The sequence below is a fragment of the Salarias fasciatus genome, chromosome 13 (genome assembly GCF_902148845.1).
Source record: "Salarias fasciatus chromosome 13, fSalaFa1.1, whole genome shotgun sequence".
Lineage (NCBI taxonomy): Eukaryota > Metazoa > Chordata > Actinopteri > Blenniiformes > Blenniidae > Salarias > Salarias fasciatus.
The window spans coordinates 15,805,453-15,833,382 of record NC_043757.1 but is presented as its reverse complement, the minus strand read 5'-3'; the positions used below and the strand labels follow the sequence as shown (position 1 = coordinate 15,833,382).

Here is a 27,930-nt window from a genome sequence, read left to right as displayed (position 1 = left end):
TCAGCTTTCTGAACTTTTTCCTTCAATGCACAGTTGAGAGGATGTTTTCTTCATTTCCCTTTGTGAGACAGCATCATGCAGAGCCGGCTCACGAGAAGCAAAGAGCAACAAGTAGACGATCAATAATGGAAGAAGCGACAACAGGCGTTGTGTAAATAACATTTAATTTGTTAGTCTGGAAATGTATAGCAAGTGATATAGTGCCCTATAATACAGTTTTAATGATCTTAATACAGCTTACAGTTTTGTGTTTAGGGGTCTCTGTCAGTATTCGTGTGAAAATATAAAGCTTAAAAAAAAAGCTGTGTTTAACAGACGAGGTCCGGAGGACGATATCTTAACATGGTGCTGAGCACAGTTAAAGGGCTGTTTACAGAGGGAGGGATTCAGGCGACAACGCAAAACAAAAAAACATACAAATCAGCTGACTGTCAGCCTCCACACGTAATAAGATTATCATTTATTGCACAAGCCAATCTGTATAAACACATTCTAAAAGGAAAACCATAAAAAGGAAAACCGCGTATTTTCATCTAAAACTTATAAATTAACAAACTTAATCTCAAAATAAAAGTAGTATTATGGAAGATTTGTGTTTCTCTTATTCCCTCATACCTTTAGACACACACACTCACTCACACACACGATTCAAATGCCCACACACAGGAATACTTATAAACTGACAGGAAATGCAAAGAAAAGGGTTCGATAGAGTCCATGGCAGTCTTCCCCTTCAGCAGCAGTAGCAGCAGCAGCAGCAGATCATCTTCATACAGAAGTAACCGAATCACCGGGACACTCATCGTAACCACGGCTGCGGGGGGGAGCAAGGGAAACAAAATTCAGACATGGCCGCACATGTCATTTCAGGGAAGAGTCTTCAACGGATCAACAGGTGCTTACAATTGTTTTTGAGTCTTCTTTGTCCAAAACCTTTTGCGCTTGGTCTGGGGGAAACTTGAGCATGGAGGTAATCACTTTGGCCATCGTCTGCAGAAGAAGAGGAAGATCAAAAGCATGACATTTCAAAAGAGAACCGTGAAATTTACTTCAGGCATCACTGCCATTGTGCATTTCCTTTCAAAGTATGAATGATCGACAATCCCAACTGCAATAGCTTTACACAAATACCAGCTGTGCTAATCCATCGACCTTTGACACAACATTATCAAATCAAGCTGTTTCTGAGCTAATTAAAGCGTAATTGGACCTAAATATATAGATAAATAAATAAGACTGAACATTATCTGCATAATGAACTCCAGGCCGATCTGCCAGGGAGCATGCAGCTCCCCATAAACACAGAGGATAATCAGAAACAGAGCTGCTGTGTAGGAAACCGAACCGCTCAACCGACACGAAACAAGGCCAGCATGTCTTTAAATGGCAACCCTGCGTCATGAGAGATCTGTGTGCTAGAGGGGCGGCCTGGGGGACATCCTCCACACAGGGGAGGTCTGCCATCATGCCATAAAGACTAACTGTGAGCCCGGGACTCGGGAAAATCCCGCTGACTTTAGGACCATGTCAACAAGGCCGTTAATTAAGGAGATCACTGTTAATTAGAGCACAGGAGGGTGGACACAACGTGACAGTTATACGGTGTCCTGAAACGTCTCATATTGTGCTGCAGGAGGAAGGTCATGAGCTTCTGAGGTCTGTGGAAAAACATTTGATTATAACTATATTCTATATTTCTGGTGCATCTGTGTCTAGGATAGACTAAATTGTGAAACAGTTTTTCAACTTTTTTATATTATGGGACAAGTTTCAGACAACAAGTGACAGAAACAATCTTGATGAATAAACAGCTCTATTATCTCTGTACAAAAATCTGGTAAATCATTGTCTCAGCAGATCTGTGGTTTATAGTGAGCCATAACTTGTTTCACACTTTCTGTGGTCTTAAGTTTAACAGCTTCCCTTCAGTGTGTGATAAGATCTTCTCTTAAAGTCAAGATCTATAGACTAGCCGAGTCTTCTTTATTAAATTTCCTGAAAAATAATGAAATGAAGCTGCAGATAAATATTGTTAAAAGCCGAGGGCGACCTCCTACACTCGCTCTGCAGCGACAGACTTTACTGAGTTCTGATGTTCATCATAAAGGAGAGGGATTCACAAATAACCCGCCGTTACCACTGAAACCCTCCTCCGTCGCCTTCATCGACCAACTGCTGGTAACACTGTGAGCAGTTCATGTTTGTGTAGAAGAGGAAGCTACAGTTTGCTGTGAATCCATTTGTCAGCTTGTAGTTACGAACATAAGAGAGAAGCTGTGCCGTCAGTTCTGTCACTGAAACTATTTACTAACGTAATAAATATTGACATATAAAAAAAAAAAAAATCACATGATGTCTGTTTGTGTTTGGGGAAGGTGTGAAGATAAACATACTTTTGTCTCCCTTCCCATCATGTACTCAAACAGCACCTTCCTCAGGTACTCCATCTCAGTGGCTTCGGACAGAGAGTCTGGAGTTTTGAACCCCGAATCTGAAACAACAAATACACAAGTTAAACAAAAGACACAGTCAAATACCACATCGTGTACACTCCACTAAAAACAAAAAATTGTTTTGTCATGGTTTCCTTGGTATAATAGATCACGTAGCTTCAACAACCCCTCAAATAAAATAAAATAACCAAGAACTAAATAAACACTGCTCTGAGATCAACATCACTAAATGCTTGACGGTACATTCTTGTTTATTTGTGTGTGTAAACATTTAGTTGAGTAGTCTGTCACTGTCACTGTTTGTGTTGGTAACCAGATAGAGTCACGTCCAAATTAGGAAGATAAGTAGAGGAAAGACTGGCGAGGCTCAGCATGAGCACTTTAATGCGAGTCTGAGAATGAGTGTTTTATTTCTTTGCCCAAAGCTGTAACACCCACAATCCCTTTTAGAAAACCTGAATGGGGAAAAACGGCGTGACTGGGAGGTCGGGGCTGGTAGCACTTAGCTCCCAGCTCCTCCTCATCTCTTCATTAAGGAAACATCCATTCACTGTGTGTATCTCTAATAATCGTTCAGACCTGAGCAAGTCTGTAAGAGCCAAGAAACCCTGAGCGGCTGGAGCTGGAGGAAAGGTGATGAAGAACCGAACGCAGCTCTTTGATCTCTGGCGAGGAGCAACAGGTCACCAATAAATCGCAGCAGCCTCTGTCCTCCTGACCCCGTCCTGCCCCCGCACTTGCCCCGCACCGCCAACCACCTCAACTCATGTCACCAGCTCTTCAGTCCACGAAAACCATTCAGAGCTTTGATTTTTGTTCGGGAACCTGAGTATTAACTGAGCGGAGGGCGGTGTCACTAATACGGAGGAGAATAACGCAGTAGTAGGTTATTAGGGCGAATATTGGATAAAGTGGGAGTTTTGGTGCTGCAGGCTCCTGCGTACAAAAAAAATGTCAAGTCCTAAATCTGCAAAAGCCATTAAACTGGAGGACGGCTTCTTCAGCACCTCCCCTCCTGACAACAGATTCTCTTTATTACAGCAGCAGGGAAGGTCTAAAAAGGGCTCACTCAATCTCTCTAAATCCTCTCACGCAGAGGCACCGTGTTTCTGCTGCGATACGGTCAGGGGTGCTGCATTGATTTCCAGCAAGGTTCCCAGAGGTTTATCCCAGCTTGAAGCACCGGGGTTAAACCTGAACCCCTAACCTCGACTCTAACCGGTACTAAACACTAATTCAACCAAAGCCCAGAAGGCCTGAAAGCCTGCAGATTCAGCCTACAATGTGCTTAGCGCTGGGATATTTGAGGTGAACGTTGCATGAGTCAGTGTGAGAGGATCTGAGGGCAACCAGGAGTCTACAAACTTAGAAATAAAAGCACACATCTTTAATTCAGTTTTTTTTACTACTAATAATAATAACTGCTTTTAAAATGTTTTTATAAGGTTCACTTCTTAACAAATTGATTCAGTTTTAATAATTTGTTTTAAATGTGCCTTTTTATCACCAGTTTTATCTTAGCTTTGATTTTTCTAACACTCATTCTCACTGCTCTCATATATGCTAATAATATATTTTATTACTCTTCATTTCTCATACTCTAGCCTCTTTATGGTTTTTATGTTCTAATGGTGTAAATTTTAATTGAGTGTCTAAAACGTGTAGCTAAATCATTCCACCCCGACATGCCACTGCAGATTTCTCAAGATCTGTATGTCATCCCCGTCTGATCTATGAAATGATGAGTAAACCTGCAACATTAGGTACATAACCGATACGTTACACCACCATAAAACGTGAAAATTGGTATTTTCACAGTTGATCTATGAGTGCATGGATCATCTATCCCCATACTGCATGCATGTGAGCGGTTAATGAATTGGAAACTTGAACCATAACCGTGTAAAATATTGTTTCACTGCACTGTCCAAAGACACATACGAAGCAGGTGTTTGAGCAGACAGCGTTTAAAACAGCAGACAGTGACAGTCCTGGCTACTGAGCGTGACCGAGTCCGACTCGTCAGTTACATGAATTTGCAGCAATGGGCTGATTAATAATCTCAATCCATCTCTCTTCTATAACGTGCTATCCACTCAGGGCCATGGGACATGGGAATCTGTCCCATAAGGCAAAGGCTAAGTATATCCTGGACAGGTCGCCAATCCATCCCAGAAAAGGGAAACACAGAGACAAACATCCACTCACAATCACACCTACAGGCACTTTAGAGACACCATTTAGCCTCAAGTACATGTTTTTTGACAGTGGAGGGAAACTGAAGTACCTAGAAAATAACCCACGTGCGCAAGAATCCCACAGAGACCCCCAACCCCGACTCGAACTGAAGACCTCCGGGCTGGGAAGTAAAGAGTGCAAGAGTGTTCACCACTAAATAACTCAGCATGGGGTCCTTTATCAGTTCTCTGAATGATGAAAAAAGAAATCAAAGAAACTCTTCTTGCACAGAACAGGCTTTGACCTTAGTGCTGAGTCTAAAAAAAAAAAAAAATCCAATCTGTGACTCAACACTGCAGCTCGATCCATGAGTCTTATTAGCTGTTACCCCCCGGGGATTCCTGGGAGAAAAACCTATGGCATTTAAAATGTTTGAACACATATCGTAGTCATATGTTTCGTATTAAGCAATCTAACACTGTAAAGGTTAGAGGACCCTTCTCATACTGACAGCTAGTAAAGTCTGTGCACAGTGTGCTCGAGTGTTCCGCATGTCGCCGTTGTTGTGTTCATCTGAAAGGAAATCGGATCGAGAGGCAGAGCCGAGCGATTCACGGCGATAACGTTACCTTTGTACGTGCTCCCGAGATGAGTTACAACAGTGTTTCGGTGGAAGCATTTAATCTTGTCCTCAAGCGAGTGAATCTAGTGTGGAGAGACACACACAAGCATGCACACATTATAATAAAACCCTCTTCCAAACCCGGTGGGTTAATTCTATGCATCAGCTTAATTGCATATTGGGATGTCAGCATTATGTTACGCGTCCTCGGGGGCTGTTTGCAGGAATAACGACGTGTGTGTGAGAAAGCTGTGGGAGGCGTTGCTGTGATGGTTTATGGGGTTAAACCAAATGTAAACAGATGTGTGTTGTAATTAAGTTGATGCAGTAGGAGAGCAGTAGCCACTCTTGCTGGAGGCCACAGAATCCTGGGAACATCACTGCCATGGATTTACTGTTGGGTTATGTCGCCCCCCCGCCACCACCACCACCACCAAAGGAGCACGCATGGGGTCCGAAACTCACTCTCTCAACAAAACCCTGCTCCTTCAGCCGAGCCTCGCTCAGTAACGTCGTCTTCTCGGCAAGCTGAGTCTTAAGTGGAGAGAGAGAGGGACAGGAGGTCATTGTCATGAAAAAAACAAAACAAAACAAAACAAAACAAAACACATAACTGAAATACTTTGAATGTCAGCAAAACAAAACACAAACCTGTAGCTCTTCTTTGGTCAGCTGTATCCAAAAAAGGAAGAAGAGAGGAGAATTTCATTAATGAACATTAAGTTTCATAATAAGTTTCACCATTGACAAAAAAAAGTACTGTGACAAAACATTTACGACAAGCTGCGCTCAAAGCTTCTTGACTTCCTGTGTTGCAATGCTCGCCATTGTTTTCGAAAAACTATTAACTTTCATTGGAAATTCACTGGGACGCCACACCAAAGAGTGTTAAAAGTCAATAAAATGTCATAAAAGTCGTACACAGCTCATAATTTCTTCCCTGAAAAGTATCCAAGTTGAATAAATCTGATTAGATTTCTCTTAAAGATTGGTCACGTGCAATTACAAATTACTGCCCTACTGTATAATGTAATATTTTAGGATAATTTATGTTATGATATTTATATATTGATATTGTTGTGATATTTTCGAGAAAAACGCATCAATCTGGTGAATCGAATGAAAAGAACCACGCCATCTACCTCAGAGTTAAGCGTCTAACCACTTCCTCATGCATATGATTTTTCAGTAATTTATAACTATTAATTTGAAAGAAATGCAGACGTTACCACCTGTAGTCATTTCAACAATAAAAGGCTAAAACATACCATTCAATCAAAATCAAAGTTGTTGAGCTAATTCGAAGAGTTTTGGAATTTAAAAAAAAAAAAAAAAATGTAATAAACCTGATGTTAAGAAACTCAGAGGTCAGAAAATACTGAGGAGTGTTATTCACTGTTGGACTTTCCTGGATTTTATACCAAGACCAACACAGAACAATATCTGCCTGATTCTTTAATAAAACCGCTCCGTTCAAAATAAATGGCGTTCGGCTCCGTCTGTCCAGCCTGCAGCCGACTTGTACGTGTGAGAAGTGTTGGCCTGCCGTCTCTATGGAGAAACACACTGAGTCACTGTCTGTCTGAGGAATGGTTCGAGGGGCCCGCAGTGAGGAGAGGCGTCCCGGAGCATAAAGCCATACAATCCACCCATAAAGTTATTACCTCACCTGGGAAAAATGCGGCAGAGAGAGCAGCATAATTCTTAGTGTTTGTGTGTAAAGGTGGAAGAATCATCGCAGGGGTCTCATGGCACCTCAACACCTGGACTAAAACGTCCCCCCGGAGTGTTTTTGGCCCACCTGGCACCTTTCCAGGGCGCACATCTTGCACCGGAGTGTTACTGCAGTATAAATCTTCGACCGAGACTCATCGCGCATGATGATAATTGAGAACAGGGATCGAGGCTGAGCTGTCTCACAATCTCTGCTTTCCGAGAAAAGAACATTCCTGAGTGATTCAAATGAGCTTCACTGCATCCGGCGTGCCTTGGAAAAGCGCCACACGACTGGAGCGAGACACTGATCAGAGTGAAGTATGCAAGCAAATTATCTCCGAGCTCCTAAACGGAATTCTTCAATTACCGAGCAAGATCTAAGTAGGAGAGGAGCGCTAACTGATAAGTCTGCTAACCTGGACGCGAACTGGCAAACAGAAGTCTGAGAAGGTTTGTACGGACACAAGATTACATCTGGATTGGGCCGTCATTCAAAATGAGTAATGCTTCCATCAGACGGAAACAGAAAAAAAGGGTGATTTCACACATTCAGAGTGTTTCATGCACCCAGTGTGAAGTGACTTATGACTTAGACAGAGTAACGATGGGAAGTCTCCTAAATATTATAGAATATAATGACTTCAGGTATGAGTTTCTACATCTGTGAGAAGATGAAACGTCCCGCATGCGATCAGAGGTGTTTGGTGAGCTGGAGAACAGAGATGTTTGTACCTCCGGAGAGCCTTGGCTTCTTGACTGCAGCTCCTCCAGTTGTTTCTGAACTTGCCACACTCGGTCCCCCATCTCTTCCTCGCGACTCTAGACAAGAAGAAGAAGAGGAAGAAGAAATCAATGACTGAGTCACTTCCTATGTCCCAAATAAGCATCACAGCTGAAGTACGTCGATCGGGTTACAGTTCTCTTTCAGGCTTCAGACATTTATAACTGCTTGTAATGAAAACTGAATCTGGATTAAAAACATTTTACATCTCGACAATAAGCCTGAAGCAGGTTTAGACAAATAATCTTATAAATAAATAACTGCAAACAGAAAAGAAACCTCTAAAGAAAATTCCTTCAAGAACATTTCTAAATTAAAGCCGCAAGCGGCATTGGACGGGACCTCGCCCTCTGGCAAGGTGGCCCGACTGAGGTCGTCCTCGTACCTTGATGACCGAAGTCCAGGTCACTGGGAACCTTGCTCCTCCATAGACTTCCAGCACCCTCTCACCCACTAACATGGAGTTGTTAGCATCCCCCATCCGCTGACATGGAGCTGTTAGCATCTGTCATCCGCTAACATGTAGCTGTTAGCATCTGTCATCCGCTAACATGTAGCTGTTAGCATCTCCCATCTGCTAACAGGTAGCTGTTAGCATCTGTCATCCGCTAACATGTAGCTTTTAGCATCTCCCATCCACTCACATGTAGCTGTTAGCATCTCCCATCCGCTAACATGTAGCTGTTAGCATCTCCCATCCACTCACATGTAGCTGTTAACATCTTCCATTCGCTAACATGTAGCTGTTAGCATTTCCCATCCGCTAACATGTAGCTGTTAGCATCTCCTATCCACTGACATGGAGTTGTTAGCATGTCCCATCCACTAACATGTAGCTGGTAGCATCTCCTATCCACTAACATGGAGTTGTTAGCATGTCGCATCCATTAACATGTAGCTGTTAGCATCTCTTATCCACTAACATGGAGTTGTTAGCATCTCCCATCTATTAACATGTAGATATTAGCATCTGTCATACACTAACATGAAGGTGTTAGCATCTGCCACCTGCTAACATGTAGCTGTTAGCATCTGTCATCCACTAACATTTAGCTGTTGGCACTGAAGTTTAGGTAATCGGGAACCTTGTCAGTATATTAAACATTTTCATGACTTGACCTCATTTTCTGTTGTAAATTTGCTTTTAATTTGAAGGAATTTTGGGCTTTTATTTTGGAAAGGTAGACCATGCTGTCATAATCACCGGCTAACACATCGTACTCCATAAACATCTATTTTCATGACTGTACTTCATTTTCTGTTGTGAACGGGCCTTTCTTTTGCAGGATTTCTTTGCTTTTATTTTGGAAAGGAAAGGTTTTTTTGACACCTGGACCTTATTTATAGGTGTGTGCCTGCTCATATACTCACTCACACAGACATCGTGCAGCTTCGAGTCCTTCAGAAGTTATTTAGATCCAACCGATTCAGCAGGGGCCACGGCAATGGAGCTGCAGTGCGGGAAGCTCCATTGCTGTGGCCCCCGCTGAATCGGTTGGATCTGAATAACTTCTGAAGGACTCCGATAGTGACTCTTTACATCGCTGAAACTCTGAAAGAAGGATGAATTTGTTGTAAACAAGCTTGAATACTATTATTTAGGCCTTCAGAGATCTATATGACATGACTGAAAAATAGCATCATATGTACACTTTAATGACAGCTGCTGTCGACTGCACTGCATGCCCATATATGGTCATTAGTGGGCTTCCTGTTGGATTTAGGTTATTGGTGTCAATGGGTGATTTTTAGATCTCGATGAGATGAACACATGAGCACTTGGTTTTATCTCTCTACGACATTCCTACGGGCTGTAGCGGCCATTTTTTCCAAAAATGTGACTTTTATTTTGAAGGGCTGATAAAATCCACACCGTGTGACTTTTGACAAAGTTTGAAACATCGTTTGTAGAGAAGCATCTCCTCGTTCAGGCCGCATTACTTTGAGGTCTCTACGACAAACGGTCTCGGACAAGAAAATTTTTAAATGAGGAGTGATTTTTACTTTGAAAGGGAAATAGCGGACTTCCTGTAGGATTTAGGTAATGCATGTCAATGAGAGATTTTTAGATCTCGATGAGATGAATACGTGAGCCATTGGTTTTATCTCTCTACGACATTCCTATGGGCAGTAGCGACCGCTTTATTAAAAATGTGACTTTTATTTTGAAAGGGAAATAACGGACTTCCTGTTGGATTTTGGTTTTCGGTGTCAATTGGTCATTTTTAGATCTCTGTGAGACTAACGCATGACTATTGTTTTTATCTCTCTCGGGCTTTTCTTTGGGCCGTAGCGACCATTGTAGTGTTTCAAGTGGATTTTAAGACTTTTAGCTTTAAGGGTTAACAGCATCCACACCATGGAACTTTTGAAAAAGTTTTTAACAATATCAGAAGAGAAACTTGTCCTCTATTATTTCACGCCACTCTGACGTCTCTACGACAAACGGTCTCGGAGCAGATAATTCTTAAATGAGGAGTGTTTTTTTACTTTGAAAGGGAAATAGCGGACTTCCTGTTGGATTTAGGTCTTTTTTCTCAATGAGAGATTTGTAGACCTCGACGAGACGAATGTGTGAATAATTGGTTTGATCTCTCTACAACATTCCTATGGGCCATAGCGACCCTTTTTTCAAAAATGTGAGTTTTATTTTGAAGGGCTAATAAAATGCAAACCGTGTGACTTTTGAAAAAGTTGTTTACATCTTTTGTAGAGACACTTCTCCTCTATCAGGCCGTGTTACTCTGACATCTCTACGATAAACGGTTTCGAAAAAAAGCTGCCTCAAACTTTTAGATTGAAAGGGAAATAGCACACTTCCTGTTGAATTTAGGTCAAAGGTGTCAATGGATGATTTTTAGATCTTAATGAGTTGAATGTGTCATCAATTGGTTTTATTTCTCTACGACCTTCCTACTTGACAGGGGTGCAGATTTTATGTCTCTTGGTTGCGCTAGTTTGTGGGTGCTAGTTTGTAGGTGGCGCTAGAGAGCAGATGGGGTTAATTTTGTTATTTTATAAAATTTTTCGCGAGTCTGGATCTGCCTGCCAAATTTGGTGAGTTTTCGTGCATGTTTAGGGGGTCAAAATTGCGTTGAAAGACGCCAGGAGTATAATAATAATAATAAGAAAAAACGAACGAAGAACAATAGAGGCCTTGCCCTCGGGCAAGGTGGCCTCAGTTGAGGCCACCTCGCCCTCGGGCTCGGTCCCTAATAATACTTCTTTCCTCACTGCCTGCTGCGACCGGCGTCAAGATCAAAATTGTACAAAATGTAGAAAATTGCCAAAATCCATATCATTTCATCTGCATTTTCAAACAACTGTAAACCTCTGGATGAATCGAAGAACTAAAGGTATTTACTATTTACTACTGTGTATGTTTCATGTCACTAATATCACTAATGGAGATGATTACAATCTGACAGTTTTCTACCAAGAAGTACTTTTCTAAAAATGGGAGCTGCTAATACAGTGCGAGAGCAGCTCAGTGAAGGTTCATATAAAACACAAGAGCATCTTTTTGTTTTGTTTTTTTTTACCTGTAAAACTTCCTCATATTTCTTAACAGTTCGATGTAAATCATCGTCCTTCTGGGAGATCACGTTCCTCAGCTGACTGACTTCTTCACGATGGTTGCTGAGGAGCTCTTCTTCAACAGTCTGAGCCTTTGCTGTGTGAAGAGAAGCCAGAGTTAACTGATTAAAAAGAGCAGGGATGTAACACGACGTTAACAGAAAACGTCTTCGGTTAGACTTACCGATGGTTTCCTTCACCGTTGCATCAAGCTCCCTCTCTTTCATGGCCATCTGTGTGTTGAACTCCCTCAATAGCTGCTTCATGGCAGAGTTGTGCTTCATTTCCAGATCTTCCAGCTCCAGCCTTTTAAAAGAGGGAGACTTACATGAGTACTCATCACAGCATTTGGTAACATAATCTGGTCTTCATATTAAAACCCAAATATTTAATTTATTCGATATTTAATTAGCTCAATGCCTCCCTCATGCAGCGTGATCTTACTTCAGCTTCTTCTGGTTCTCCTCCAACAGCTCCTTCTTAGTGTACTCAAGGTCGTGTTCGTGCTCTTTTCTCAGTGACCGCATGTCTTTCTGGAGCCTGGTGAAGTCCTTGTGGATTTTCTCTTTGTCACTCTTCATCTGCCTCAGTTTGTTCTTGAGAGAGTCCACAGAGTCACCGTCATCTTCACTGGGGAAGTGATTCTCCATCAGACTGTTGGTTTGCTGCACACTGCTACGCTCCACCGTCTCTTCGGGTTCTGATGGATTCTGGACCTGTTTGAGAGTCGCCTGATGTTGCTCGAGCTGGGCACTCTTTTCACTTATGTCTTCTTTAAGGCGATTTATTTCTGCATTCAGGTTCTCATTTTGCTTTTCCGCCTCACTTAGCTTCGCCTCGATTTCACGCAGAGCAGAGTCGGGTTCTCTCAGCTCTCCTTGCTGCGCTGCGTCTCTCTGAAGGGAGATCAATTTGTCTTCATACATGATTTTCAGCTCCTCTAAAGCCTTTTCTCTCTCAAGTCTCTCATTACTCAGGATCTGTTCGCGCTGTGTCTCCTGCTCTTCCTTAAGTCTGACGAGATCTCCCTCGAGTGATTTTGTTTTCTCCTCCAATGTTTCTACGTGCAGTTTGCCAGAACTTTCACTGCTCTTTATTTCCTCCAGGCTCGTCTGAAGCGTCTTTATCGCCTGCTCTCTTTCTTCGAGCTGTGATGTGAGCTGCTTTTTAATCTGGCTGATTTTCTGCTCGGCTTTCTTCTTCAGTTCTGAAACTTTCCGAGCGCTCTCTGCAGAGAGTCGCTCTTCAGTCTCCTTCAGACTCTCCTCCTTGCTCCTGATAATCTCATCTTTCATTTTTTCAAATTCCTCCCTTTGACTCTCCAGCTTGTTTTTACACTGCCGGTTGTCCTCCTCCAGGGAGTGCAGTTTTTCCACCATTTCTTGCTCCAGATTGCCGTTCTGAGTGCACTGCATCTGGGTCTGCTGCAGCTGCTCCAGCAGCTCCTTCTTCTCGCCCTCCCTGATGTTGTGCTGCTGTTTGAGGTCGGATGCGAGCTGCTCACACTCTCCTGTCTTTAAGGCTAGCTGCTCCTGGAGCTCGCCCAGTCGACCCAGGCAGCTCTCGAGCTCTGAGGTGAGTCCGCTGACTCTCTGCTCCTTCTCACTCAACACCTGGTCCATCTCAGACTTGCTGATGGACTGATTGTCGATGCTCGTGGTTAACCGTTGCAAAGCTTCATTCTTTTCAGAGAGTTCCCTTTCCAGCTCCTCGAGCCTGGCCTGCAGGGAAATAACAGTGTTTTCACTCTGCTTGAACTTCGCCTCTGCCTGGTTCTCTTGCTCAGACAGACTGTTCCTGAGTGCTTCCGCCTGCTCCGAAGCGGACCTTCTCTCCTGCTCTAATCTCTCAATGGTTTGTTTCGTTTGAGCGGCAGCCTGCTGTCTCTCCCCTTCGTGCTGCTGGTTCAGCTGATTTATGGCTTCTTCCTTCCCTTTTATGCTACTTTGCAGCTGATTCTTCAAGTCGCTGATGAGGCTGTCCAAGTTGGTGATATGCAGTTCATTTGCTTTCAGAGTTTCCGACATGACTCTGCTTGCTTCCATCAGCTCCTCTGTTTTCTGAACCTGTTCGCTGACGGACTGAGAATGGTTCTCCTTCTCGTGCGTTAAGGCTTGGATATGCTCCATGTGAGCGTTTACCTGAGCGGTCACGTTTTCTAACGAAATGCATAGTTTTTTGTTCTCCTCCACCTGCTGGCTGAGACTCCCCTCTAAAGTGCAAATTTTATCTACTTTTGTACAGACAATGTTTTTGAGATGCCCTAAATTTTTCTGACTACATAATAATCTGTTTTTCAGCTCGTTCATCCGGAATTCAACTCCATTCTGGAGTTCGCTGGATCCAGACTCCAATTTAAAGTGAAACTCCTTACAATAGTTTTCAATTTGGTTGCAGATCACAACTAATTGCTGCTGGAACTCTGCCTCCTTGGCTTGTAGCTGAATGGAAGTTTCCTTCAATTTGCTCTCCAAATCCTCGCTTTCCTTTACTCTTGAGCCTTCCAGGGCTTCGATCTGTTTTTCCGTTTCGTTCAGTTTCTCCGACAACGTCTTCAGCTTCTCTCTGCTCTCCTCTTCGGCCGTGCTCAGCTTGTCTTGCAGGGCGTTCCTCTCGTTCAGGGCCTGGTTAAGGTTCCTCTCCACCGATTCCATTTGCTCTTTCAGCAGCGCTTCAGCCTGAGACGAGCTTTCCAGATTCACCGCGGCTTCATTAAGCTCCTCTTGCAGCTTCTGCACAGTGGTGTCTCTCATCACCAGGCCCTCCTTCAAATCCTTCACTTCACGCAGCATCTGCTCGTTGTCCTCTCTGCTTCGGCTGAGCTGGAGGGATACTTCTTCCAGTTCCTGACACTTCTCCTGCACTACGAGCGAGTGTTTCTCCGTTAGCTCTTCCTCTTGCTGTTGTAACTTCTCCTGCCAATCAGATCTCAGCTTCTCAATCTCAAGCTCATGGGCGGCATGTAAGTTCTCCAGCTCGCCCTTATGGTTGGCCTGCAGCTCCGACACCGCGCTACTGAGGCCGTCCGAACTCTGTTGGGCCATTTGGACAATTTTCTCTTGAACCTGCTGTTCTTTCTGCTGAAGCTCGGTCTCCTTCTTTGCCAGCTCCGCCTTCATTTTTTCTTCATTTTGCTGAAGCTTTTTCTTGAAGCTCTCTTGCATTTCTTTGGCTTTCTGCTTTAATTTTTCCATTTTTGTTTCCTGGGATTTCATCTTAGCTTCAGTGTCAGTTTTAATGTTTTTCAGCTTTTTCTCGTGAGCAGCCCTTTCATCGTCCAGCTGCTTCTTGAGGCGAGTTTCTTCCTCCAGCTTCTTGTTCAGCTCAGCAGCAAAACCTTTCTCCTTCTCGAGGAGCTCCTTCCTGGTTTCCTGCAGTTGTTGCTCTTTTTCTTCAAGAGTTTTTACTTTCTGCAGACAGTCGTTTCTTGCTACTTCCAACTGTTGCTCTAAATCGGTCAGATCTCTTTTAGACCGATCAAGATCCTCTGTGAGCTTGCTTAGCTGTGCATTAGATTCCTGTAAGCTACTATTTTGTTGCTGGGTGTGTGAAAAGCTTTTCCGTAGCTCCTCCAACTCCTTAATCTTGGCTTGTAGATCTTGTGCCGCCGACTGTGACTCCTCTTGTAGTGTCTTTTCTTTCAGAACAAGCTGTTCGATCTCTTTTTCCTTTTCCCTCAGAACTATCTTCATAGCGTTCAGCTCCTCCTTGAGGGTTTTCTCAATACCTCCAAGTGACTGCTCGTGCTCTTTTTTGATGTTTTCAAGTTCAACGTTGTGCTTTGATGCCTGATCTTGAAACCTTTTCTCATGTTCCTGCTGAGCAAGTCTGTGAGCATCCTCAGCTGCAACCAGCTTCGTTTCGAGGAGCTGTTTACTCTTCAACGCTTCGGCGACTTCAGCGGAAAGCGCCTCAAACTCCACCTGCTTCGCTTCCAGTTTCTCGAACGTCTTGTGGTTCATATCTTCAACATGTGCTCGGAACTGCAGCTCTTTATCTTTCAGAAGTGTCTCTATTTCAGCCTTGTGTTTTTCCTTGAGCTCCTCAAGACTGTTATTCTGCTGCTGGGTGAGCGAGTCCTTGTGCTTTTCCAGCTGCTCCTCATGCTTTTTCTCTAATGTAGAGATTTGCTCGCTGTGTTTTTTCCTCAGCTCTTCCAGCTGACCTGAAAGTTCATGGGACACACTTGATTCGTCTTGTGAGACCTTCTCCACCAAGCTCTCCAGTTCCAATATCCTCTGCAATCATACACAAATAGAATATCACTTTATGATGAAACAACTATTGCTTTTGAAGAACAGCGAGATAGGCGGATAAATGTCAACACTATTTAGAGAAGACCGCATTAAGACAGTGCCATTGATTAAAAAAAAAAAAAATCTGCTTAAACGCATGGACTTGATGATTTTGATTAAACTGATACAAATCTGCTTTGATCCTCAGTAATTAGTCGTCCTGACAGGACTAACTCACGGTTCGTGCAGTTTCCAGCTCCAGCTGTAACTCTTTGACCTTATTATCAGCTTCAGTTATAACAGCTGTCTTCTGTAAATCTGCATCCTCCAGGGCCAGAGAGGCCTGCTGCTCTCGCTCCTTTGCTAACTGTGCAAACTCTTCTTTGCACTGCTCCTAAAAAAAAAGAGCAAAAGAAAAAACAAAAAAAATCAATTGATATATGTCTGTTCTGTGACAAACTCAATTAGTTATTGTCTAAAATTGCACTAAGGAGAATCTGAGGCACCTACCACAGCTTTGTTGATCCTTTCATTCATCTCCTCTTCTTTAGCAGACAGAGCTTCACTGTGCAGTTGTTCCATATGAGCCACTTTTTCCTCTGATGACTTCTAGAAATATAAAATGCGTGTTAGTTCTGATGTAAAAACACTAAATGTTATGCTAACATTGGCACTTTGAGTTGAGCGACACCAAGTCGAATCACTGAACTAAAGACCCAAAGTGTGTGAGAGCCTCACCTTCATGATGGTGACAACTTCCTGCTTGACTCGTGTCAGTTCCTGCTGCAGAGCCTTCCTCTCCTCCTCACTGGCCTTCTCCACTTGTTTCATTTGCGCCTCCAGCTGAACTTGTAGCTGCTTTCGGGCCTCGTCCGCCTTCTGAGCTGCACTCAGTGCACGTTCAAGCTCCTCAAAAGCTTTGACAGCAAAAAAATAACATTTAAAAAAAATAAATAAACCAACACAATATCCAGAGAACTTGCTTAAAACTGGATGATTTGTGAAGTGGACTGCACTCACCAGATTTTTCTGCCTTTTCTTTCTGTTCCTGTAACTCTTCTTTCTGTGTAGTCGCCTGCTGGAGTCTTGAGCGCAACTGTGCAATCTCCTCTTCCTTCATTTCTAGCGTCTCGTGCATCTGCCGCTTGGTCTCAGCAATCACCATTCCCTGAACAAAACAAAAGGTCGGAAGACAAAGTCAGAATTCTAATGTGAAAACCGACCCTAAATCAAATACTAATGACACAAGTCGTCTCCACGTATTTCAGACTCCCAACTGGAGCCTTAACTGTTTTTGACTTTAAGTGCTTTTCACATTCCTCACAGACGTCGTCTGAGCTGCTGCCATCCCACAGAGCTGAGGTCAAAGTTTAAAAGAAACAACATGACTCTTCGCGGTGTCTGACCTCTTCAGCAAAAAAACAACTGCAAACATTTCAATGAAGACGAGACAAACTTCCAGAAAGCTCCTCACCCACCTTGTCCTGCTCCAGCTGTTCGATGAGGTTCTTGGCATCACGCAGCTGAGTGATCAGCTTCGTTTTTTCTGTCGTGTGCAGCTCCTTAAAGACAATACAATTGAGAGCATTTCAGGTGGAAACGGAATGCATGACACTTCTGATCGTCAGACTCATATCCTGCACATGCCTTGGTCTGATAACTTCAAAATGAGACGCTTTCCGCACCACCCAGGATGCCTCACCCACAAGCCAAATAGCCAGAGTGTACACAAGTGTAGCTAAACCAACAAATCGCCCCAAATTACAGCCCGGTTTGCAGCAGTGGCTTGTAGCAGCGATGTCTCAGAGCCACCGCAGTTTAACCAGCGGTTACTACACAAGAAATGACAGCATAGGATATTTTTCAGCATTCTGATTTACAAGTGCAACATATTGGTTCACAAAAAGTTACAAATCTATTTTGCCTGTGAAGGTTTAGAACCATATATAAATGGGATTTTGTCTGAGATTTTGTAGATAAACAGCCCAGAAGTTCCAGGATGCCATCATGCTGCTTCAGGAAGGTCAACTGCTTGTTAACCCTTTTACTATTAGACCAACCAGATTTGATTTAACGGCTGCAGGATTGCCAAAACATGTGGATAAATCTTGTTTTTCAGATGGGAATGAAGTCCTGGAGGTCAGTGTAAAGACCCTCTATTCCTCTATCGCTTGGTAGTTTTTGAATTTGTAGAGATCATCATGATTCTGAAAGGTTCCCACACCAGTCTGGTGCCAGGAGCAAAAAGGTTAACATCTACTTTTCCTGACACAGGAAAACAAAGTCTACATCAAAAAGAAAAAGAAAATATTGAACGGAAGCAAGTCAACCTACATCCAGTCAGACACAAACTGTCTATTATGACAGCATCTTTAAAAAAGCAATTAACTTGTTATCTCAAGCTGGGAAACATCAGGGGGACTCTTTACATGCCACACAAGCCAATCATACCAACGCAAGCTAAATGTTTTGAAATTTGTGAAAACAGTGGTTCAACCATGTCACCCTGACATAACATGAACCCTGCACTGGAGCTCGGCCAGAGCGCCTGAATGTTTGGACTCTGAGAGCCGCAGCAATCTGCTGTGTCACAGAGATAATGGAGTCACATTGTCAGTGGACCGTAAAGACTCTCACAGACAATTTTGAAGCACAACATTAATTATCCTAAACACACTGCCGCTTCATATGCCAGGGATCATTTTAATCTAACTTCTTCATAATGACAGTGCGCTGCCACAAAAAATGTTTGGTCTCATGAAAAACAATTAAAAAGAAAAAAAAAAAAACTGGGTGCTTTTCATGTATAAACAAGTATTATATAAAATTTCTTAAATGGGCTTGAATGAATCCCTCTGCGTGCTGCACTGCAGTGTAAATGCAGGTTATCCACCTTCATCTTCTCCAGCTCCTGAAGCCTCTCCTGCAGCTGCTGCTGCAGAGTCTCGTTCTCGCTGCTCAGCTGGGTGCTCCTCTCCTTGTGCGTGTGCATCACCTCTTTGCACTTCTGCAGCAGGTTTTCCTGCCTCTTCACTCTCTTCTGCAGAGCCTCCATCAGTTTTGTAGGATCACTGCTGCCCTCTACTGTCCACAAAACGCAATTCACATATTAACAAGTGGCAGAAGTTGACAGCATCAGCATGTCACTTGGAACAGATGAAAAGATTGTGAGGAATATAAAGGAAAATGTATGCTCACCCTCAGTGCCCTCAGCCTCAGGTCCCTGCTCTTTAGAAGGACTCTGTGTGGCAGAATTAGCATCTTCAGCCGAGTCGGACTGCAGGACCTCGCCTTTAGGCGAAGTGGAATCCCCAGTCACCCCTTTGACTCGTTTCTTCAACAGAGCCACCTTAAAATAAAACACAAGATTACTAAATGACATATTTCTTTCATGAGTCTCCAGGTTCTTACAATTAAAATTAATTTTAAATATTTACAAAAACCTGAATGCTAATGATTTTTATTAAATATTTTATTGCAGTACTTCATAGTTTTTGACTGGGATGTGGACCACATATCAAAGTTTTATGAGAAATTTCAGCTGATATCAAAATTATTTTTATTATTTAAATCACAATCTTTTAAACGTGTGAGAGCAATGCTACTTAACAAGCAACAGAGCATTGCTTTCTATAAATGTAACCTAGTGATCAGGACTGGTGCAAACCTTCCACTAAATTCTAAACATTGTATTTAAAAATTAGGTCATGTTCAGTTTGTAAATCATGCCGGTTTAACTGCAGTTTTTACCTCCTTTCTTGAAACAAACTCTCTAGACATGCATACCTGCGTTTGAAGGACAGTGATCATCTGGTCTTTTTCTTCTAGCGCCGCATCAAACTCATCTTGAAGATGCTTCTTAGCCTGCTGGTCCATTTGCAGCTCCTGCAGATTATTCAGTACATTTACTCACGGTGATAGAATTGTGTAAATATAAGAGATAAACAAAAACAATTAAAATACACTGCCACACCTCTCGCAGTTCTCCTATCCTGCGGAGCGCTTTATCCTGACTCTGACTGAGGATAGCCTGAGGGAAACAAAAAAAAAAACAACACTCAGATCAGTTTTATAAACCTTTGTGTTGACAGAAGTGGGAATTCAACTTAAAAGAAAAAAAACATCCAAGGGGAGGAATTACCTGTGTTTTCTCTTTATCTCGTTGCACTGTTCGGTATGCAGTAACAAGCTGCATGACAATGAAAAGCCTCGTCAATGACAAGTTGACGCTGTGTACATTACAGGCTGTGTCTAAACTCTGCATGTTAACAGACTTAACCTGTTTCTGTTTGTGATTCTTGGTGAGACTCTCACCTCTGAGTATTTCCCTCTGTACTTTCCAAGGCTCGCTTCTACTCTGAGGAGCCGGTGTAACAACTGGTCTTTTGACAGGGATTCCGTGGTTCCCGGCGGCTCCTCGGCCTCGCTCTCAATATCTGAGGGCGGATCGTAAGTCGGGGCGCCGGAGGACTCGTTTTCTCCCAGAGGTGTCAGGGAGTCACGCGACGAGCTTCGGACCAGGCTTTCTCTGGAGGGAGAGCGAAACAGGTTCTCTGCCCGGCTCGCGCCACCTCGAATCAACGACTCCATGGAGGGAACTTTAAGCTGCAGTTTCTGGGCAAATGACTGCGGCTCCTCTCTCTGCTGTTGAGCATGAAGAAAAGCAGAGTGAACTTCTGATCATAAAAGCAACCGTGAATTCAATGAGGAGGTTATGTAACGGGGACGTACTTGCGGAGAAGCACTTCCGTCGCCATTGATGCTGCCTCTGGGAGACCTCGCAGGCCCTTTAGATGAACTCTGCAGAAACAAATAAGACAATGTAAGAGAGAGAAAAGCTGTGCCAGTGGCTTCTCCTGGGCCAGTTAGTCATCCACACCCAGCGTGGCTCTCCCTGATTACTCTGGAGGGAGCAATATTAGTATTGCTGGGAGCAATGCAGGGGCAGTGGGTACCCTCATGCAACTTGGAAAAACAGAGGGGTTAAATACACAAAAGAAGGCATCTCTACGGTACAATAAACAGAAAAGGGGTTAAGACAATACGCTACAGAAACAGCCATGAGGTCAGAACAGATAGTTAAAGTCCAGCAGGAGAGCTGATATTTGAATTAAAGAGGCTTGCTCGTGCGGCGTGTGGCTGAATTGTAGGAGTACAAAAGGCATACTCGGTAGGACAACGACGACACATTAAGCGGCCGAGTTGTTTTAGTTGACTTGTTAGCAGCGGCAGCATCAGAGTGAGCACATCTTCTCCTCCCTTGTCCAGTTCAGTTTCTCTGTCCTCAAGATTGTGTTCCAAGTATTAGGTTTGTTTCCGTACATGAAGTCACTCCTGTGACCAAATTTCAGGACACACTGAGTTTAGGAGCTCCATGAAAAATAGTCACAAAAGACAGTGTAGAAGTGTAAGTGAGAGGTTTATGCTTTATTTACAGTGTAAACCAGTGTGATGAAGCTAAGCATCCAGGTAGAAAGCCACGTGCTAAAACAAAGTGTCAGTAAGTACACAGATATACAGTAGCTCTGAATCTTACGCTTGATGGTCATATCTCACCACATACACACAAACACATACACACACACACACACACAGTATGTAGCAAAAATCCCTTTGGAACCATAAAGAATCAATCTTTAAAAATTACACAGACGATCCAGTTGTGCTGGTCTAAGCATTTTTTTTTTTTTAACTGAGTTTGAGTACCTGACCCAGCGTGGTTTCACACTCCAGTGCATTCCACTTCTGCCTCACTTTTTTTTGATCACGTTAAAAACTGAACAATGACTCATGAATAAGTGCTGCGCGACAGTACACCAACAGTAAATCCAGGCTATTTTTGGACTGCAAGTTCAAACACTACACATCAAAACTCTCAGAAGGGAGAGACGAAGAAGGAAAAAAAAAAGCCACTGAATTAGAAGCAGTCTTGATCTGCAACGCTGCGTAACGGTGACCAAAGGTTGAACAAAGTACCAGCGCTAAAAATAACCTATATATACATATACAAACTTGTTAGAAAATGTTTTTGGTTGACAGACAGGTGTAGAGAGTAAAACTAATCTTAGCATTCAAAAATAAAGCTTCAAATGAAAATGGAACTGCTTTATTTAAAAATCAACATGATGATAGATGTGATGCTGAAACGTGAAAATGATATGCTAATGAATCCGGAGCAAAATGTACCTTATCTCTTACACTCTTAGTTTATGTGTACATTTACATCGAATAGGGGGAAACATCGAGGAAATACTGTTCAAATCCTGATCAAATATACAAAACATAGACGTGATGAAGTCTCAGCAGAGATGAAGCCTTTTATTTTCCTTTTCAAAACTAAACAGTCAATGTCTGTTGAGGAGCGGGGCAGACAAATGACACCAAAATGGCAAATCAGTGGCAACAACTGCACTTTATGATAGCCAATATGTTATGAGCATTATAATTTGATTACTTCAAAATCCTGTCTGTGACACCTCTGTTGTTCAGTCTCCTCCTCTTTTTCACATTTTAATGCAGAGGAATAACTAATAATATTCAGTCAATGTAATGTACATGTATACAGCCACAATTTACCATTATTGATTCAGCAGTCTTTTGGAAATTGCTGTAAAGATAAATATCTTTATTCTATTGTAATGCCACCATCTGAAATTACCAATATAAGTCCTGGTTAAAACCAATAGACCTGTAAACTAAACATCAAATACCACTAAGACATCTAAACAACGATGTAAATATTTTCTGATATACCATATCTACAAGAAACATACTGTTGTTGTAATAAATAAGGATTACGTGAATCAAATTTGTTTTACAGTTTTGCCGCTCCTTCTACATACAAACCATTTCTAAAGTTCCACCGGGGCACCCAAAAATGTCCTCTCAGTTTGTTTGATTACTTGAAGGAGTTGAAGCATCTTGACATTTTGGCTGCTCAAGAAGCCGACCCATGAGAGGAAACATCAACTTTCCCAGTAAACAGTTTTATAAGAAGGGATAGAGACCATCAGGCAACATAACAGGAAGGGTCTTAGAGGCAAGCAGCTATAAATGAACTAAACACAAAGGGGTATTCAATTATATGACAGACTGGAGTAACTGAAAGAAAGGGCAAAACACCAACATAGGGCATTAAGCACAGAAGTTTCTATTTAACAACGTCACCACGACTCCCATTGGATGCAGGGTTAGCCTACATATGAGATGCCTTCTTATTTCTAAATCCAAAGCAAACAGGAGACAGAGAGCAGGGAACAAGCTGTCCCTACATGGGTAACGATCCTCTATCGAATCCCAAAGGCGCAGTAGACGGGAGGAAGGAACGGGACGAGAGGAGGAGGAGGAGGAGGAGAAGAAAAAAGGAGGAGGAAGAGGCAGGAAGTGAGGACACACTCACCACACTGGCTACCTGGGCCGTTTTGGGTCGTTTTGAATGGTCCAGAGCAAAGATAGTATACTCAGAGAGAAAAGCGGGCTCTGCTATCATCCCGGCCAGCATCTGACCCCGTCAGTGCAGTAACGGGACAAAAGGTGGGGAAAGGAGAGGAACACAGAGAGCAATGAGAAAAACAACACCATGAGTGTGAAATAGCGCTGGAGGGAGTGTCGAGCCAGCCGGTCCAGAGGAGGCTGGCTGAGAGAGGAAGAGGCTGAGACGGATGGAGAGAAACAGAGAGAGCTGTGAGTGAGACGGAGGGACAGACACTATGTGAATTGGGAGAAAAAAATGAGAAAAGTGAAACATCAATGGCATGAATAACAGTTTGACATCTCTGCAAAAACATCCTTGACTTTGAGAGAAAAAAAATCATCACAATCCGTTTCAATTTCTCCAAAAGCACAGAGATGTCAAAGTGTTAAAGATTTGTGAGGCGAAAAAAAAAAAAAAAAGATGCTGCAATGTCACAAGAGGCATCTACACCGAGGGCACGAGCTCAACTGCAGCAAATCAGTGTTTCCAGGACATAAGGGTGAAATTATCTTACATGTTTAGCAAAAACTGTTCTGTATCTACTCCAGTTTGGGGTCTGAAGATATCAAATGTAAAAAAAAAAAAAAAAAAAAAAAAATTATCAGGATTGAGTGATAAAAAGTTGTTTTTAAATCGCAGACTCTCCTGAGATCAGACAGACAGATGTAATATCCAGATGTGGCATCATCTCACAGAGATGCTCAGTGCCTTTCGATCTCTTTCTAATGAGTCACAGAAGTACTGCATGGATTCCCTGATATGCACCGCGGTAAAACACAGCAACTAGTCAACAGAGACGGAAAAACATTGACAGGAGGATGCATCAATTATTCATACACGAGCTGATGATGGTCCACTAATAAAACGCCCCTCCAAAAGTCTTTAAATGAGATTTTATCTTGGATGAATGCCCCAACATGGTAATATAATATCTAATTAAATCTAAAAGTTGTTATAGAAAAATGGTAATTTAATTTGATCATTAGCTTTCCTGATACACATCAACTAAAAGGATTTCATACACCAACATTACATTTCTTTTGACACAGCTTCTATAAGGTAATCATCAAAACGCAATGATGTGACATGTGCAGTAAAAATTCACAATAGCTTCAAATACCACTATCTAATGACATCAAAGTGCCTATCATTCTCCAGCATTAATGATTGATCACAGTGTTTGCCTGGTCCATATGTGCTCATGAAAGTATAAAGCCCCCCTTTCAATTTGCCGAGGAGTCCAGGGAACAAAATGCATGCGGTGTTTTATTATATCAACATAATCTGAAAATAAAAGACAAGCAGAACACAGACAGTTCTGTTTGGTTACTTACTCACTTTCACTGGGAACATCTACTGAAGGCCCTGGCATGTTACTGAGGGAGCATTAAGCGCAACAAAACACGTGACACAGTTTTTGCAACAATACTCTGGCCTGCACACAAGCACGTCAGCTGGGGAGAAAACATCACATCAGGCTGCAGCTCAAGCAAAGGTAAACAAGGACTGCATATATGTACACATAACAAGGGCTTAAACACACTCACCTCTCTGTCACTGGGGGAGGGAGCGCCGTCATTATGAAATGAGGGTGTCTGGCTGCCTCGCCGGTCTCCACTGCCCATATGCTGAAATACAGAAATTCATGATTATAGGATTGTTTCTACAGAAGCAGCTGTATATGGATTAAAACAAAACAAAAAACACCAATATTATAAAGAAAAACAGTAATTCCCTTTTCAACTACTGTAGCTGTCACTGTACCTCACTGTTTATAAGGCTTTGTTTGTTAACCTGAAGTCGTTCCTTGGGAATGTGGGGTCAAGAAAAAGGAACCACCAAGACTTATAGTACCGCTAAACAGTTGTAGGTTGGTGTGAGAAGAGGGAACCTGCAAGAATGCATTCAAAAAATGATGTGCTAAGTTTATTTTGGTCCATTAATGCAAATTTCAAAGTGGATCGGCTGGAAAGACGTCAGTAGTTGGTGTGACCAACCTCTGCCTTCAAAGGAGGATTGTTTTTTTCCCTCCTCACCGCTCCAGTTTTTGAAGAGACTTGCACAGAGGTTACTCTAAGACATCTTGAAGAGCTTAACATCTCTAATCCATAGATGTAGCGTGGCTCTAATTTAACTACCTAAAATCACACACACTATTTTTTTTTCTTAATCCAGAGGTCTGGAGGAGTCGCATTTTCACTACCAGAACTCTTTTTTCTTTTAGCTGAAGGTAATTCTTAAGCTCTGGTTATTTTCCAGTAGATTTTTAAACTAACAATATAGAAAGAATCATATTTCCTCTGTCTAAATCTCAATCACCTGCATAGCATGCATACATTTACATGCCTGCATCTTTTTAATTTCCTACAGTCGAGCTTCAGCATGCTGCATTCCTTCTACGTTACTGTTACACAAACTGAACTGACTTCATCTGTTGGTGCCACTCCTCAGTAAACGGAAATTGCTTTAGGAATTTGTCTAGGTCTCCAAACCAGTTAACATGTCACACATCCAGCGTGACAGGTACACACACACCTTTCTTTAACTGAGAATTCTCAGACGAGCTCAAATACACTTCACAGTTTCTGGTTTATGCAAAAAACACACTGTAAATATACATACATTATATATATATATATATATATATATATATATATATATATATATATATATATATATATACACATGGCAGCTGACTTAAGGCCTAAGTCATATCATTTTTAAAAGCAAACGCAAGAAAATAACATTTAACTTTCATTAGTGATCACAATCCATGAAGACAGCATACTACTTAAAGAGTCCCAAATGCAGCAGTCTGTACAATGGACAAATATAAGTGTCACCTCCTCCAGTGTATGATTTTCTGTTCGGGTAGAAATAAAAGTGAACCGTTTCAAGACATGAAAGATGACCAGTAGAACAGAATAATAGGTGGAACCTGAGAAGCAGAAATATCATAATCACAGAATAGCACAGGTCCCCACAGAAGGACAACAAACACTTAAAACAGATTTGTGTTTCCAGGTCAACTCCTTGCAGATGAGCCATCTGAATTTGTTTTGACTAATTTCAGGTAATTATGAAGCATTTCTCTTTACAGACCGTTCAGTTAAATCGAGGATACATAGTTTTAACCCACAAGCATACATGGAACAAGGTATGGAGACTAAATCAATTGAAAGTAATAAGAACATTTTCTCATGCAAAATCCTGGATTTGAGCCATAAAAAATATGGACAACGACCTGCACGTGTATTTTGCTCACAGTGCACCTTTTACATGGAGGATTCTGTGGATAAACTGAAAATTTACAGAGCAAATAATTTCTCTGCATCCAAACTGAAATCACTTTGATTGGATGCCACAAGATGTTGTTGTTTATCATTTGCTCATAACTTCTTTACATTCTGTCTTTTTATTCTTTTTGGTGTTTTCAGTGTGTGACTTTGCGACAGTTTGTTACTTGATGCAGCTGATCTCGAAATGTTATTATTATTTTCTGTCCACAATCATGGAAGGGAAACGGTCCCATCACAGCCTCCGGTCCCTCGACTACATCTCTCTCATCATGCCCTCAGTCCGTGTTGAACTGGGGAAAAAGGCCTTCTCCTACTCTGCCCCTGCAGCCTGGAACACACTTCAGCAGGAACTGAAGTCGTCCGGCTTCATTCCTCTTGGAGATTTTTAACTATTGGTATGAGGAGGAGATCTCCTCTTGGAGATGTTCTGGTTTAATGGTTTAACCTATTACGCTGTTAATCTACAAGATAATTAGACACCGGTTGTAGTTGACAGCTGACAGTCACCCACTTCAGATCAATGACAGCAAAACAACACGAGCACGCACGCACGGTCATGTACATGCTGGGATTGTGGCTTCAACAAAATGAAAATTCCACTGCTTTTTGTTCCGAGGAAGGTTTGCGGGTTTTCTTGAACGTGTCTCACTGAGGTTCTCAGGGACAAAGTTAGGAAGCTAACTCAAGGAGCTAACGTCTGAGGAAGCGAAGCAACTAGGTGGCATACAAACTTAAAAAAACTTTTACAGCGGATTAAACTATGCAAATAAGATTAGTAACATTCAGACTCCTTAAAAAACGGAGTTATACGTCTGCACGAGTATCGACGACTCTGTGGGGCAGCAGCTCGCCAGTGTAAACAGATGTTAGCTTTAGCTTGCTAGCTCTGAGCTCTACAACAACCAACCTGGGCCTGCTGTGGTGACTGCGCATTCCGCTGCGGGGACTGCTCCTCGTTTATCTTCTGCTTCAGTTTTTTAAACATCTTGTCCGGTCAACGTGGCCAGCAACTGGCGACCAGTTGTCCACGAGCGCACAGAGATGTATTTTGTTGCTGTTCAGCCAGACATCCAAACCAGAGGATCAGACTTCCTTGTTCGCTTCAGACTTCCAGCAGGTGACAGGCCTCACTGCGCATGTGCGGCCAACGTGGAGGAAATCTGAGACGTCAGAGTTAAAGAGCCAGTCTGGAAACGATTCAGCTGCAGCGCCACACCTGGGAGGACGGAGACACTGCAGGGAATTCTCAAGACGACATTGAGGGAAAATGAGGGAATCGGACTGCTGCAGGCATCCACAATTTATATAAAATAAAGTAAGTAAAAACTTTATTTATCTCACATGGGGACATTACTTTATCATACTAACTCCACATTGCATAAAATATACAAAAACAAGAATTAAAAATATATATTATATATTTCAATCGAATCAGAATTTGCAAGAAAGAAACACATCTGCATTCACATTTCCAATAATAAACAAACAGAAACATTAGTTTAATATTCTGTGAGTAAATCAGATTTGTATTTAGGCCCAAGACCTTTCAAAGATTAAAAACCCCAAAGTACTGTAATATTTAAAACCAAAGGAGAA

The 27,930-nt window shown here is 42.3% G+C and overlaps 1 protein-coding gene across 2 annotated transcripts; it reads right to left on the bottom strand.

The window, feature by feature from the left end:
- Positions 1-110: 110 nt before the first annotated feature.
- golga4 (golgin A4) lies at positions 111-27,454 on the bottom strand. Of its 2 annotated transcripts, XM_030106574.1 has the most exons (25): positions 27,242-27,454; positions 24,583-24,663; positions 22,961-23,062; positions 20,293-20,361; positions 19,876-20,205; positions 19,703-19,750; positions 19,535-19,591; positions 19,348-19,446; positions 18,760-18,910; positions 18,455-18,645; positions 17,040-17,123; positions 16,582-16,729; positions 16,300-16,478; positions 16,072-16,170; positions 15,800-15,955; positions 11,771-15,564; positions 11,511-11,632; positions 11,293-11,423; positions 7,702-7,788; positions 5,905-5,925; positions 5,719-5,787; positions 5,261-5,336; positions 2,394-2,491; positions 904-990; positions 111-814 (listed from the first exon to the last, which is right to left on the bottom strand). In XM_030106574.1, the coding sequence occupies exons 1-25, from the start codon at positions 27,317-27,319 to the stop codon at positions 800-802; spliced, it is 6,372 nt and encodes a 2,123-aa protein (XP_029962434.1). In that variant the 5' UTR covers positions 27,320-27,454; the 3' UTR covers positions 111-799. The 2 variants fall into 2 exon arrangements, with proteins under 2 accessions (XP_029962434.1, XP_029962435.1); XM_030106575.1 differs by lacking the exon at positions 22,961-23,062 and having other exon boundaries at positions 11,293-11,632.
- Positions 27,455-27,930: the final 476 nt, after the last annotated feature.